Source organism: Pygocentrus nattereri, chromosome 20 (genome assembly GCF_015220715.1).
Source record: "Pygocentrus nattereri isolate fPygNat1 chromosome 20, fPygNat1.pri, whole genome shotgun sequence".
In the NCBI taxonomy this organism is placed as follows: domain Eukaryota; kingdom Metazoa; phylum Chordata; class Actinopteri; order Characiformes; family Serrasalmidae; genus Pygocentrus; species Pygocentrus nattereri.
Window position 1 is genome coordinate 8,858,348 of NC_051230.1, and position 14,724 is coordinate 8,873,071.

Sequence of the window (14,724 nt, forward strand, 5' to 3'; positions counted from 1 at the left end):
TGCTGTATGTCCATGTCCTTTATTTATTATTATTATTTTTCACCCAGAGGTTACTTGTTCAGTCATTTTGCCAGTGCTTTACATAAAAATATTCTTCATAGTTGATTTTCTTGTCGCTGTCAGGACGTTCTGCATTGGAGTCATCAGCGTGATTACTCAGAGCAAAAAGTCGGCGGGGCCTCAGAGTGGGATGCCATCTGAAAGGTCAGAGTGGGTGGAGCCAAAGCTTGTGAGGGTGATCTCTGTTACCGTTGGTGGCCTGGGATCTTTAGATGCCTGTGGTTTAAGGTTGAAAAAAAACATTGTACTTGATGACATCACCAACATAAAGAGAAATGTGACATTGAAGGTCAAAGCAGTGCCTATTCTGAGTATTTTGCTGACATGAATATTAGGAATAGAATATAAAGTGTATGTCCATCCAAAATCAATAAGGTTTTCATTAAACGAAAGCTATTGATTAGCAATCTGTGTGTATTAGTAATGTGGTGACTAGCTGAAAATAATACCAGGTTGAAGTGATAGTTTGGGATGAAAAGTTACAGTACTAGGCAAAAGTCAGAGACCCCTACTCATTTAATTCTGAAACAGTCACTGGGGCAGTACCTTCAAGGATACGTCTACAGTACTTTCAGTCTCCATAATCCATTGAAATTATATTTATGTTGAATTGACTCCACACACCCCGTCTAGTCTCCAGGCTTTTTTATTTTACTGTTCTGTTTTATAAAACTTTAGGGTATGAAAGAGTACGAATATGTACTTTTACGCTGGGAAAAACATTTTAGGAACACAGTTGGGCCTTAAAATCACTGCTGTACCTTTGAAGGAACATTTACACTGTTTGTTCTTTGAAGAATGAAAAATGAAACTGCACAGTACCTTTATTATTATTATTATTATTATTATTATTACCTGGTTATTTCATGATATTGAGCATATGGGACTCTTAGCAAGAACAGTTAGCCCACCAAAACTGTCAGCATATGATAAACGGTGCTTAAAGCTTCCATCTTTGAGAGAGAAAGGAGAAAATCAAGCTCCACTCTTGCTTCAGATCTGAATAAAATAAGAGTTTCTGTCCATTTTTCCAGTGTGAAAGACTGAGGAGTGTAAATTTGTAACTGGGATTATTTGGATCATAAGAAGTAGATTATGCAACCAACTAAAAATGAAATTTGGAGGTGTGGAAAAATTCCTGTAGAATTCTTAAAAAGCTGATTGTCTCCTGAAAAAATGGAAGCTGTAAGAAAGGCAGAGGGTGGATACACAAAATATTTAAAATCTGATATTTAGTTTTTGAGGCTTCTGTGTAATTTTATGTTAATGCAATGTTTAAATTTTTTTCCTCCCACTGAAAAATTAATAACTTGGAGTACTTGATGACACTCGGACTTGATAAATAAATGAAGGGTGATCTATGATGGTCTATGACTTTTGCTTAGAGCTGTATCTAACAAGTGTGTGATGATTTAGGCATGTAGTTTGCACATTGTTGGAGTTCCAAGTCACTGGCCTGAAGCATTTAAAGTTGTCTGTAATGTTGACTGTGTTTTTGTGCCTTATATTATGTGGGTTCCACTTACATCATCAAACTTCCTCTCACTGTAGACCTCGTTCTTGTCGATAAATGTTAGCATGATCCAGTCACAGATAATAGAGCACTGACAGAGAGAGCAAGTATGGTTATGTCCAAAAATTTCAGTTCACACCAAGTTTGTAGGTATATATATATATATATATATATATATATATATATGTGTGTGTGTGTGTGTGTGTGTGTGTGTGTGTGTGTGTGTGTGTGTATATATACACACACTGCTTAAGAAAATAAAGGGACCACTCAAATAACACATCCTAGATCTGAATGAATGAAATATTCTCATTGAATACTTTGTTCTGTACAAAGTTGAATGTGCTGACAACAAAATCACACAAAAATCATCAATGGAAATCCAATTTATTAACCAATGGAGGCCTGGATTTGGAGTCACACACAAAATTAAAGTGGAAAAACAAACGACAGGCTGATTCAACTTTGATGTGATGTCCTTAAAACAAGTCAAAATGAGGCTCAGTATTGTGTGTGGCCTCCACGTGCCTGTATGACCTCCCTACAACGCCTGGACATGCTCCTGATGAGGTGGCGGAGGTAAGCCTGAGGTATCTCCTCCCAGACCTGGACTAAAGCATCCGCCAACTCCTGGACAGTCTGTGGTGCAACGTGGCGTTGGTGGATGGAGTGAGACATGATGTCCCAGATGTGCTCAATCAGATTCAGGTCTGGGGAACGGGCGGGCCAGTTCATAGCTTCAATGCCTGCATCTTGCAGGAACTGCTGACACACTCCAGCCACATGAGGTCTAGCATTGTCCTGCATTAGGAGGAACCCAGGGCCAACCACACCAGCATATGGTCTCACAAGGGGTCTGAGGATCTCATCTGGGTACCTAATGGCAGTCAGGCTACCTCTGGCGAGCACATGGAGGGCTGTGCGGCCCTCCAAAGAAATGCCACCCCGCACCATTACTGACCCACTGCCAAACCTGTCATGCTGAAGGATGTTGCAGGCAGCAGATCGCTCTCCACGGCGTCTCCAGACTCTGTCATGTCTGTCACATGTGCTCAGTGTGAACCTGCTTTCATCTGTGAAGATCACAGGACGCCAGTGGCGAATTTGCCAATCCTGGTGTTCTCTGGCAAATGCCAAGCGTCCTGCACAGTGTTGGGCTGTGAGCACGACCCCCATCTGTGGACGTCAGGCCCTCATACCATCCTCATGGAGTCGGTTTCTAACCATTTGTGCAGACACATGAACATTTGTGGCCTGCTGGAGGTCATTTTGCAGGGCTCTGGCAGTGCTCTTCCTGTTCCTCCTTGCACAAAGGCGGAGGTAGCGGTCCTGCTGCTGGGTTGTTGCCCTCCTACGGCCTCCTCCACGTCTCCTGGTGTACTGGCCTGTCTCCTGGTAGCGCCTCCAGCCTCTGGACACTACGCTGACAGACACAGCAAACCTTCTTGCCACAGCTCTCATTGATGTGCCATCCTGGATGAGCTGCACTACCTGAGCCACTTGTGTGGGTTGTAGAGTCCGTCTCATGCTACCACGAGTGTGAAAGCACCACCAACATTCAAAAGTGTCCAAAACATCAGGGAGAAAGCAGAAAGGGACTGAGAAGTGGTCTGTGGTCCCCACCTGCAGAACCACTCCTTTATTGAGTGTGTCTTGCTAATCGCCAATAATTTCCACCTGTTGTCTGTTCCATTTGCACAACAGCTGTGAAATTGATTGTCAATCAGTGTTGCTTCCTAAGTGGACAGTTTGATTTCACAGAAGTTTGATTTACTTGGCGTTATATTGTGTTGTCAATACTTTGACAGCAAAGTATTCAATGAGAATATTTCATTCATTCAGATCTAGGATGTGTTATTTGAGTGTTCCCTTTATTTTTTTGAGCAGTGTATATATATATATATATATGTATGTGTATGTATGTGTATATATGTGTGTGTGTGTGTGTGTGTGTGTGTGTGTATGGACACCCCTTCTTATTAGTTAATTCAGCTGCATTTACTGCTGTTATAGGAGTTCAAATGCACACACCATTTCAACGAAAGCACTGACAATAGAACAGGATGCTCTAGAGCAGTCACGTGTGAGTCTATCCAGTGCCAAGTGTATGTTACAGGGGTATGATGGCCCCAGGAGCTGTGGATAAGTGAGATTGCATTTCCTAGAGTGATTCAGCACTAACCAATACCTTTGGGATGAGTTGTAATGGTGTTTTTGATTCTGAACTAATCATCCAACATCAATACTTAATTTAATCCTCACAGCAACTCCTCATTCCAACATTTATCAAAAAGCTTTAACAAAAAGCCAACAGTTACTATAACAGAGCGGGACAAGCTCCTTTACAGTACTCTTGATTTTGGAAAACACTAGATTAGCAGGTGTCTGCAAACTTTTGGCCATATAGTGTATGTTAATTAGCCAAAAAAATCCAATACTTACTATTCCCACTGATGTCATGGCTGTGACTGTATTAATGATTGTCGGAATAAGACTAAATTTTCCTGCCTGGAAAAATAGAAGTTTTGATTACTTGAACATAACTGTAATGGAGGCACTGACAATGAACATATGTCTTACAGCTCTAAAACTATTTATTAGTTCAATATTTCAGTATGATCTTACCTGTCCATGTACAATAACATCTAGACGAATGCCATAAGCTTTTATAAGTGTTCTATACTCAAGACCATCCTTGATGTAGTACTTGGCAAACCTGAATATATGTGTATATAAAAAAATAAATGAATACATAGTTATTAGTGACAAAAAGAGTCATATTAAGCTAAAAAGGAAGATTTCAAGTGAGCTCAAACTAAACATCGCTCATAGTCATAGTGCTCAGATATGTTAAATGAACTGCATGCCCATACAAAAGAGCAATACACTGATACTAATACATTACATTATATACAATATAGCACAAGCATACGTGAGTAGATAATAAAAGTATTGTCAGAAGTACAAATCCATCAAATTTACTCCATAACATCCAAATAACTGAATGTAACAACCCGCTTCTGGTTCTGTAACGTATAACAATATATTTAATAAATAAGAAACAGTAAGAATCCTCTATACCAGTAGTGATACCCAGAACTGGGCAGATTCTTCCTGAGGTCCAGCCTCCTGAAGGAATAGGTGGGAATGCATTCTGATGGATCCACATCAAAGTCACATTTCCAGTTAATGAACACTCCAATCACTCCACCCTAAAAAACATTCAGCCATGCTGTAACCTGTTTTACTCTCAGTAAACATAGATATACACAGAAGCTGAAATATATTACATATTAGCTGTTATACTGGAACTCAAGTTACTCCTGAGTCAATGAAATTACTGAAGTAACTGTTTTACAAGGGAGGCCCTCTCTCAGCATCCACTTTATTGGAAATTCCTTGTACTTCCGCTCACTGGCCACTTTATTAGAAACACCTAACTTGTGCTTCCACTCACTGGCCGAACACCTGACTTGTACTTCCTCTCACTGGCCACTTTATCAGAAACACCTAACTTGTACTTCCTCTCACTGGCCACTTTATGAGAAACACCTAACTTGTACTTCCACTCACTGGCCACTTTATTAGAAACACCTACCATGTACTTCCACTCACTGGCCACTTTATTAGAAACACCTATCTTGTACGTCCACTCACTGGCCACTTTATTAGAAACACCTAGTTAGGGTCTAGTTAGGATCACAGACCAGATATTATTTGGGTGGTGGACCATTCTCAGGACAGCCATGACATAGTAGTTTCATGGCAGATGATTCGAGGGTATCAAACACTTCAGTATCTACTGTTAGGTCAAAAGTGCTCCATCACCCAAAAATATTCAGCCAAGAGCAGCTTTTTAGCCAGAAATTGACCAATGGTGAAGAGCTAGAGGATGGCTAGCAGACTTTGCAACAGATGAGCTACAGTCTCTAACTGTACACCAGCAAGGTGGAGTTACAAGTTTCTAATAAAGTGGCAGGTGAGCCAGTCATGGTGCTGAGTGTTGTTTTTAAGACTGTGTAAGGTTTGGTGTACAGTAAACTTTCAGGTAAACAGACTATTTAAAAACTCACAGTTCGGCATAGTTCGCTGAACTTCTCTCTGGCCTGCTCAGCGATGTAGCCCAGTTTGAACACGGGGCAGTAAGGGTTGGTATCTGGGTGATAATTACACTTCAGGAGCTTCTTTGGCTTCCTTGGCTTGATGTTCCCCCTCGAATGATTGAAGAAAGAGAAGATATTTTCAGTAAGCATTCAGCTAGATTAAACTGTTTATTTCTAATAAGCTATCATGATTGTTTGAAAGACTGGCACCAGAGCATACTACACATTTTGTCTCCTAACACAATGGCCGTAATACGTTTATGGTCATGGTGCAAATGTCCAAACTTTTTCTGGGGGCACTGTATGTACATTACCACTAAAAAAGTGGAATTACTTTGTCATTTTAATAGTTTTTATCACTTTATTCAATATTAACATATTAACAAACAGCAGGTTTAAATCAAATAAACCAAATGACTGAAAAAGCATTTTAGACTTTCTTGTTTAGTATTTACTAAACTTAAACTTAAAGTAAAAACTTTTAGATAAAATCAAATCTAATTTCCTGTAATAACTACTTTTAATGCCTGCTAAAGTCGTCCACCTTAATATTTGATCACTGTTTGCAAATGTGTGGCCTATGGGACATTTATTTTATTCTGCCTTCATTCTTGGTGCTATAGAGTAATTTTAGAATCATCATTTGTTCATCGTTCTGGACGCTGTATAGTACTGACATCATATTGCAATCTTTTTAAACATGTATCTGTAACAAACATGGTTATATTTTATTGAAAACAATGATTTCAAACTTTTGAACAGAAGTGCATGTATGAATATTGACTGCGTTTACAGGAGCAGCTGAAAGTCCATTTATTATCTGCTGATCATATACAGACTGTGAAGTCCAGAACAACCCTCATTTATTTCATTTCTCAAAACTGCCATTAGATACGTTATTCATTTTGCAGCATCAGGAAAAAATGCACAGGTTTGAACCTAGTCAAATTATATATTTTGTGTAGGTTTGTTAACAGGGAGCAAATTTAAATATGACACTTATGCAAATTTTAGGCCATGATTTCAGTGTATTAAATGTGCAAAAGTGTGTTCTCTGTTACTCATTTTCACTTTGAAAAACAACAAAATATCATTTGACCATTTTTGCATGAGTAATGTCATTTGTAATTGATTGTAATTTTTTTTTAAATCGTTGTTTTTTGTGTACAACCTTTTCCGTTTTTCAAAGAAATCTGCAGGGATATTTTTCCACAAGTTCCGTCGTAGAAGTTGGTTGCATTTTCAGCTTCTCACGATCCAAGAACTACCAAACACTTTCAGTGATGTTGAGATCTGGACTCTAGGTTGGTCAGTCCATTTTTCTGAAGACACCAGCAGCTTCTCTGTTTGATTAGCAAATTCTTTAATTTACGTCTTTACTTCTTTGTCTGATTCCTCTTATCAGTAAAGATGAATGGACAGAAACACCTGTGGATGTTTTCAGATCTGAAACAAGAGTGGAGCTTGACTTTGTCCTCTCTCTCAGATGACAGTTTTAACTGATGGGGACAGTTTTGCTGGTCTATTGTATCTTGCACAGTTGTGAGAACTCTTCTGTTTTTCCTCGTCCTTAGGCAGTTGGATTATTTTACATCTAGTCCGTTATTTTGTCTCCCACTTATATAAATGAAGGACTTTTGCACTGTACTGTGTGCCATTTGTTTGATCAAACACTTGAAGTAATGGACTCACCTGAGCACTTTAAACTTTGGGAAGTGGATGGCATTCTTTATGAAGACTGAGAAATTGACGGCTTGCACCAATGCTGGCTCCCTGTGAGGAACAGAGAGCATGGTCTGGATGGAACTGAAAAAATCTGTTCTTTAGCCCCAGTCTCCTTAAAGGAGCAGCTTAACCACACTTGGTAATGTGGCTAACATATCATGTGTGTGTTGCTAATTGGAGGCTGTTCATCTTCAATTTATTGTTAGCAATAGAATCGTTTTGATTGTACTAGAACATTTACCCTCTTATTATCTTTAAGGTCAGTTTAACGCCATTTAGTGTTTAACGTCTCTAAATAAATGATTGACATTGTTTTTTCCATATTTAATGACTTCCTAATTTACTGGGGACAGCTAAGTAAACATAAAATGAACACGATGGTATCTCCTGTACACATTCTGTTTTAGCTGTGTAAAACATGGGAAATATCAGGAGGATTGATCACCTCACTGCTGCAAACTCCTCAATGGGGCACCAGCTTCTGATCTCGCAGGTTTTGAAGGTGTAGTTGTAGTAAGGCACACACCGTCCTGTTCTCTGACCTGTCATAGAAGATATCTGTCATATATTCAGCTCTTCAGATAAGCCAGTGAACAGTGATGGTTTCCCTTAGTATTTGAAGACAGTAGGTACATTTCTTATTTACCCTTACCATGACCATCAAAATCCATCTCGCCCATAACACAGTCAGCATCTGTTGTGCAGTTTGCATTGGGGACGTTGTAATGCTGAATAAACAGACAAAGAAACAGTTCCATTGAACACAATGTGTTCAAACAGCTGACCGCACTAGACAGCATTAGAGCCAACAGTACCTTGAACTTGATCAGCCAAGAAATGTTTCACATCTGAAATGTGCTTCTGTATTTTTAAACTGGAGATACAAAGCTAATGTAACTTACACATGAAGTCAATAGTCACCCAAATCTTTTCCATAAATACATCTCTTGACCTGCTCAAAACCTGTATCCAGGTCTTTATTAGGGATGCACTGAGATGGCAGTGTTGATCAGAACACCACATGAAGTACTGAGTGGTATAAAAATGAACAAAACTTGGACTGAACACTGGGGACTGCCCACAGATGTAGTGACTACCCTCTGACTACCCTTTGTGTGCATGCAGGTATATGAACTCTACAGGTTACCTTCGGAATTTCTGTTGTTTCTTTCTATAAATAGCTGTTAACCTTGAATTGACCAGATGATGTATGCTTATAAATATAAACAACAGAAATTATGAACGTAATCTGTGTGAAAGATCCTGCTCTTGTCTAAATTGGCCTGCCCCCTGCGGGTTTTGTTCATTTTTATAGTTTACAGTAAGTCACACTATGTCTTAAACCACACAAAGTCTGCATGACCTAAATGAAGGCCTGGGTGTGGTTTGAGCAAGTTGAGAGATGTTTTGGGGATGTATTTACAGAAAAGATTTGGGTGACTATTGACTTCTAGTGTTTGTTAGCTCCATTACACTGAAGAAGCAAAATTTGGACACCAAACAGAAAAAGAGAAATCAAAATAAGGACTTTTAAGATGATGATGGCATATGTCATTTCATAGTTTATATGTTTTCTGTTATGATCATTAAGTGTGGAAAATACGCACAAAAAAAAAATCCTGGAGGACTAGATTTTAGCTGACCCATGGTCAAATTACGCATCACATTTTAGGTGGAAATAAGTTACACATCCTCTAAAGAGAGCATGTTTAAGTATAAAAATTTTCTGCAAATTATAGTGAATGATTTCTGTTTTTTCACTAAAGTATTGGGGGGAAATACATAAAATGTCCTGTAACTTTTTCACAGGTTGTTTTTTCCCCAATATGTTAAATTTAGCAAATAAACAGTAGGTGTGCATTAAAATGTGCAGAAGTGCGTTCTCTGTAGATGATGGGTTCACTTATTTTCACTCAGAAAACCAACCACACATGTAATTTGACAAGGAGCACCTAGACTGACCTCAGCACACGTGCCCTGCGTCTGGTTGTGTGTCACCTCCCTCCTCAGTATTGTGCTGATGACATCACCGCCCTGAGAATTAAACACAGAGGTGTGTGACAGGTCAGATGGGTTACAGGCCTCTACAGTGTCCAGCGTAAACATAAAGCTAGTAATATTAAAACATTTAAAACCTTTTTCCCAAACTAATATTAAAGTCAACCTCAAATCAAAACCAACCTTTTCAACTTTGTTATTTCATGTTCCTGTTCATATTAAGTTCATCATATCACATCCTTTAAAAGACAAAATTCTTCTTGCGCATCTCTAAGATGAGTCATAGCTCACTGTGCACCGAAATAATATTAATCAATTAATCGAGTGAAAACACTCAGCTAGCTCAAAAATGCCCCCCCCCCCGCCATACTGTGTTACATTAGAATATGTCACAGTATAGAAGGAAAAGTTGTAATGATTTGCAGTTTGTGTTAAGAATGCACTAATTAGCTTAACTACATGTTACATGGATCTCACCTCAGATGGTCTGACATACTCGGTGGTGTCTCGTATGCTGTCCCCCAGTATGCCCACCCCTCTCATCTCAGTGTAGACTGAACTCTCTGGCCGTGTCTCAATGTCTTGATACGCCTTCTGGCTGATAAACACATACCTGCACAGGGGATAGAAAAACAGCACAACATATGATCCTGATAGACATACACTGCCAGTAGAATGGGTTGTGACAAAGAGCTTAGCGACTTTTAATGTGGCGCTGTCATACGATGCCACCTTTCAGGGTAGTTAGTCAAATTTCTGCCCTGCTAGAGCTGTCCCAGTCAACTTTGAGCACTGTTATTTTAAAGTAGAGCATCAACAGTCAAAGCAGTGTGCCACACAACATCTCTGGATTGGGTTTCCATGAACAAGCAGCCACACACAAGCCAATGATCACAATGTGCATTGCCAAGTGTCAGCTGCAGTGGTGTAAAACGTCCCGCTGTTGGACTCTAGAGCACTGGAAATACAACCATTGGAGTGATGAATCACACTTCACTATCTGGCTGTCTGACAGACGAATCTGGGTTTGGTGAATGCTAGTAGATGCATAGTGCAAGCTGTAGCAAGTTTGGTTGAGGAGGAATAATGATCTAGGGCTGTTTTGCATGATTTGAACCTCTGAGTTCCACTGAAAGGGATTCTTAATGCTACAACTTATAGTGAACGTGTGCTGCCAACTTTGTGGCAAGAGTTTGGATAAAGCTCCATGCACAAAAGAGGTAATAAAGATATGGGTTGGGAAGTTTGATGAGGAAGACTTACCTGACCTCACTAATATACTTGTAACTGAATGGACACAAATCCCTACAGCTATGCTGCAAAATCTAGTGAAACAACTTCTGAGAACAGTGGAAGCTTATAAAACGCATGATTTATCATCATGAAACACAGACTGAGCCAAACTGAGTACTGGATGACAACTACAAATAATACTGTGCTTCCTTGAGGAAAGGTTTGGAAATAGTTCAACGATGTCATTGACATATGTAAAATCACTACTTATTAAATTAATATTATTTGTATTTATTCTAATATAAGTGAGCAGATCAACGCTTACTGACCAGATAAATAGTTTTTTTAATCTAATTTACTCAAGTGCCTAAAACTTATGCACAATGCTGTATATCTTCAGGTCGGGGAATTGTACCCATATTGATGTGGTCTAGAGGTTCTTATGTCTATGTATGTGAGCTGAGTTATATATGAGCAAAGAGAATCACTCACTCTCAGACTAATGGCTGTCAGAAGATCTCTACTCTAAGTGAATTTATCCACTGAATTGCTTTCTCACAGCGTCTTTATTTCATCCATCATAGCAGCACTGAATAACTTCTGTCTATTTAAAGCATTGCCAGCCATTAATACATCAATGCTCTTGTAGAGTAAGTACCTTGGACGCTGTCTGGCAAGGCATACTACTCAAAAACCTCAAAAGGCTGTCCTGAGGTTACCTCATTCATTTCAAAATTAACATCTGCAATCCTACTGTATCAACATTAATATGACCAAAAACAAAATTAAATATATATATTTTTTTCCTAATGAAAATTAAGGATGCATTGAAGGGGGAGTTGCGGGCCTGATAATGATACATAAATGTTTATTAAATAGATTTACACAACAGAGAATTACAACATTTATTCATATAGAATAACAAGTGAAATATACCAATATGATTGATACTGATGTACAGCCCCAGTGAAAATGCAGAATAATGATAAGAAATTATGTCTAAATTTCTGACAAAATTTCTGAAAATATGACTTTGTACTCATCATCCTCATGACTTTGTATTTTCTCATTTTTCAACACAGATAGTATTTTTAGATTCACAGTATCTCATGGACCTAGGCTGTCCCTCACTCACTCACATTTATCCCACTGAAGGTTCTCCACAAGGGGGCGCCATTAGTGCTCAAGTAGTGCATCACATCAGTGACACTGGTGTGACTTGGTTTAATGAGTAATGAGCTTGGGGTAAAAACAAGCCATGTTAAACTGTGAAGACCTCCATTCCTGGAGAAAATAAGCATTTAGACAACTAAGCATGATCTTTAATAAAACTGCCATTTAATTCTTATGAGTCAATGACTGCCTCGCGTCTGTGTAACATGGACATGACCAGAGATCGAGTATCTTCCCTGGTTTTGTAATGAAGCTGTGTTCAGTTACTGTATTTTTGGCTTGTTTCAGGACAAATGTGACCAAAGTGAGTCCTGATCATTAATAATCTAATAATTAAAAAACTGAGTGAACCTGATCTTTAATAACCATTAATAATTAAATAAACTAGATAATGGACTGAATCTGGTGAGCGAGATGCATAGCGTGTGGTACCCCAGGACTGTCTTTGACTGAGAATGCATTCGGTCTTGTTTTATGCCTTCAATCTTATTTTCAATACACAAAATGCTTAGAGAGTTAAGCCTCCTTGGCATTAAGTCTCACTCACTCTGAAAACCTCCAAAATATATCATGTTCCTTGTGCGGCTTGTTGTTGTTGTTGGGCCATGGCCTGTTCGTTTTTTAGGCATTCGTTTGGATCTGAGCAGCTTAAATGTTTCTGTGCACTTCAGAATTCAGTCATCAGTCATCAGTAAAGATAAGTGAACCAATTCCGCTCAAGCCTTACATGTTGATATGAACATATTACACATATGAGGTCAAACAACGTGGATCATGAGCTGCTCCCTTTTTCTTCCACCACCTAAAATTAAGCCGCCTCTGTCACATCTATTAACTCTAGACTTTCCATTAGCGTTTTCATTCTGCGCGTGAACTAATGACACAAAGACAAATAACGACTGAGATTACTGCTGTTCCCAGAAATGAATAGATGTAAATACCTTCAAATTAAATTTTATTTTAACCTCATAGTTGTTGTTTTATCTCAGATCCAATGTGTTGGAGAATACAGCAAAAACAATAGTTACAGTTATGCTCACTCTTATCTTATGCCTCTTCTATTTGATTTCTAGACTGATATTGATATTATCGAATGTGATACCCAATGTAAAATATGCATAGTCATGTAATCCATAGAGGACATGCAAATACGTACCAAATGAAATATGTGATGACCAGAAACTGTACCATCCTGTATATGACGCCCAGCGTCCTGTTCTTCACTACCATAATCTTTGGAGTCTCATAGTCCCAGAAACCCAAGAAGAACTCCCTGAAGAATTCCATCAGTCCCATTCCTACAGAGGAGATACCTTCTTGTGTACCTTGAGTTACTGTTCTGAAAAGCTGCTGAAAGGCTCTTCAGCAGCTCTCTCTCTCTCTCTCTCTCACTCTCTCTCTCTCTCTCTCCACCTCCCCTCACCAAGCTTCAAGTAGACCTAGCTTTCATCTAATTATGTGTTTCTTCTGTACATCAGTGTTTGTCATTAATGCCATTCTGAGGAAATAACTGTGAGATAATCAACATGGAAATGAAAAACAAATCAATAGACAGTACAATTCACATAAAAGTCACTTTCCTACTTTGCTTTATTAGCTGTGAATATACAGACATCCAGACATCTACACGCATTGTACATATGTACAGGGTGTCCCAAAATAATGGACATAATTTGAGATGTGAAGATCTGAGTAACTGCATGCCCGAGGCAAACGAAATTAAGTAGGTTTCATGTTGAACAAAACAAGATTTATTGATCAATATTGGAACAAAAAATTCAGAGTGATGTAGATTTTATAAGCAATTTCACAGCTTCAAAAATGTTCAATATGCATAGCGCCTGTGACAGGACACACGTTAATTCGGTAGTCCAGCTCCTGCCTCTATTTTTTTGTGCCATGTCTAAATCTGCTTTTATATTTATGGCATTTGGCTGACGCTCTTATCCAGAGCAACTTACAATTTGATCACTTTTACATAGGTAGGCCAAGGCGGTGTTAGGAGTCTTGCCCAAGGACTCTTATTGGTGTAGTGTAGGGTGCTTGCCCAGGTGGGGATTGAACCCCAGTCTACAGTATAGAAGGCAGAGGTGTTACCCACTACACTATCCTGCACACTCTTGTTTGACTGTGTTCAAGCATATTCAAACACACAAAATGCCACAGAATGTCATTCTTTAACCTGAAAAAAGCATTAAAAATTAAACTTAGTTAGTTTTTACACATTTTATTAAAATTTGAGATCATTTGAAGGAGAATTGGCTATGTTATTAGACTACAAAATGAAGTCCATTTTTTTTTCTTTGCCCCTTAAAATGTAACGGTAACACTCGTTGCACGTTTTTCTGGAACGTATGTTGCCACCTGAACCAACAGAGACTCCTGGTATGTTTAGTACTTGGCAAATAAAACAGACTCTGATTCAGACATCATTCACAGAAATGAAAGAGCAGAGAAGCCCTCAAAAATAAACAGTACTGTACCAAAGTAAGAGACCATTTTTATTGATTTCATAGTCAAATAAGACATTAAGTATGTGTTCATTTTTCAGCATATGAGAACAAGCTGAAAACATATATTTATGCATGAAGTGACACAGAAGCCTCAACAGCTACACATGTCCTTTTTAGTGTTTCGTGTGTCCACAGTGTGTCCACAGTGTGTCCACCAGACTCACTTTCAGTTTTTCAAAGAGGAGTATTTTTCCACCCCTCAGTCTTTCGGTTGGTTGCATGTTCTTCTCACAGTGGAAGGAAGGACAGAATGACCTGTGGATGTTTTCAGATCTAAAGCAAGACTGGAGCTTGTTTTTATCCTCTTTCTTTATCCTGCGCTGTTTATCTGATGGGGCAGTTTTTGGTGGTCAATTTTAGAATCTGATCATGAACAAAATAAGTTAATAAGTAATTTAAAAGAAAG

General features: G+C 38.7%; 1 protein-coding gene across 1 annotated transcript; it reads right to left on the minus strand.

The window, feature by feature from the left end:
* p2rx2 (purinergic receptor P2X, ligand-gated ion channel, 2) lies at nt 1–13,125 on the minus strand. The gene is made up of 12 exons (XM_017705008.2): nt 12,962–13,125; nt 9,877–10,012; nt 9,364–9,435; nt 8,054–8,129; nt 7,847–7,943; nt 7,369–7,449; nt 5,647–5,785; nt 4,655–4,785; nt 4,199–4,289; nt 4,016–4,081; nt 1,587–1,664; nt 1–276 (listed from the first exon to the last, which is right to left on the minus strand). Exons 1-12 carry the CDS (start codon nt 13,099–13,101, stop codon nt 181–183), a joined length of 1,203 nt encoding a protein of 400 aa, XP_017560497.2. The 5' UTR covers nt 13,102–13,125; the 3' UTR covers nt 1–180.
* Nucleotides 13,126–14,724: the final 1,599 nt, after the last annotated feature.

Excerpts from the sequence above, each read along its gene's own strand:
- p2rx2 (XM_017705008.2), bottom strand. The coding sequence starts at position 13,101 with ATGGGACTGATGGAATTCTTCAGGGAGTTCTTCTTGGGTTTCTGGGAC. Across the intron at positions 9,436-9,876 it reads AGTATGTCAGACCATCTGAG|GGCGGTGATGTCATCAGCAC; the intron begins GTGAGATCCATG and ends TTTAATTCTCAG. Across the intron at positions 277-1,586 it reads GTGAGAGGAAGTTTGATGAT|GCATCTAAAGATCCCAGGCC; the intron begins GTAAGTGGAACC and ends CTTAAACCACAG.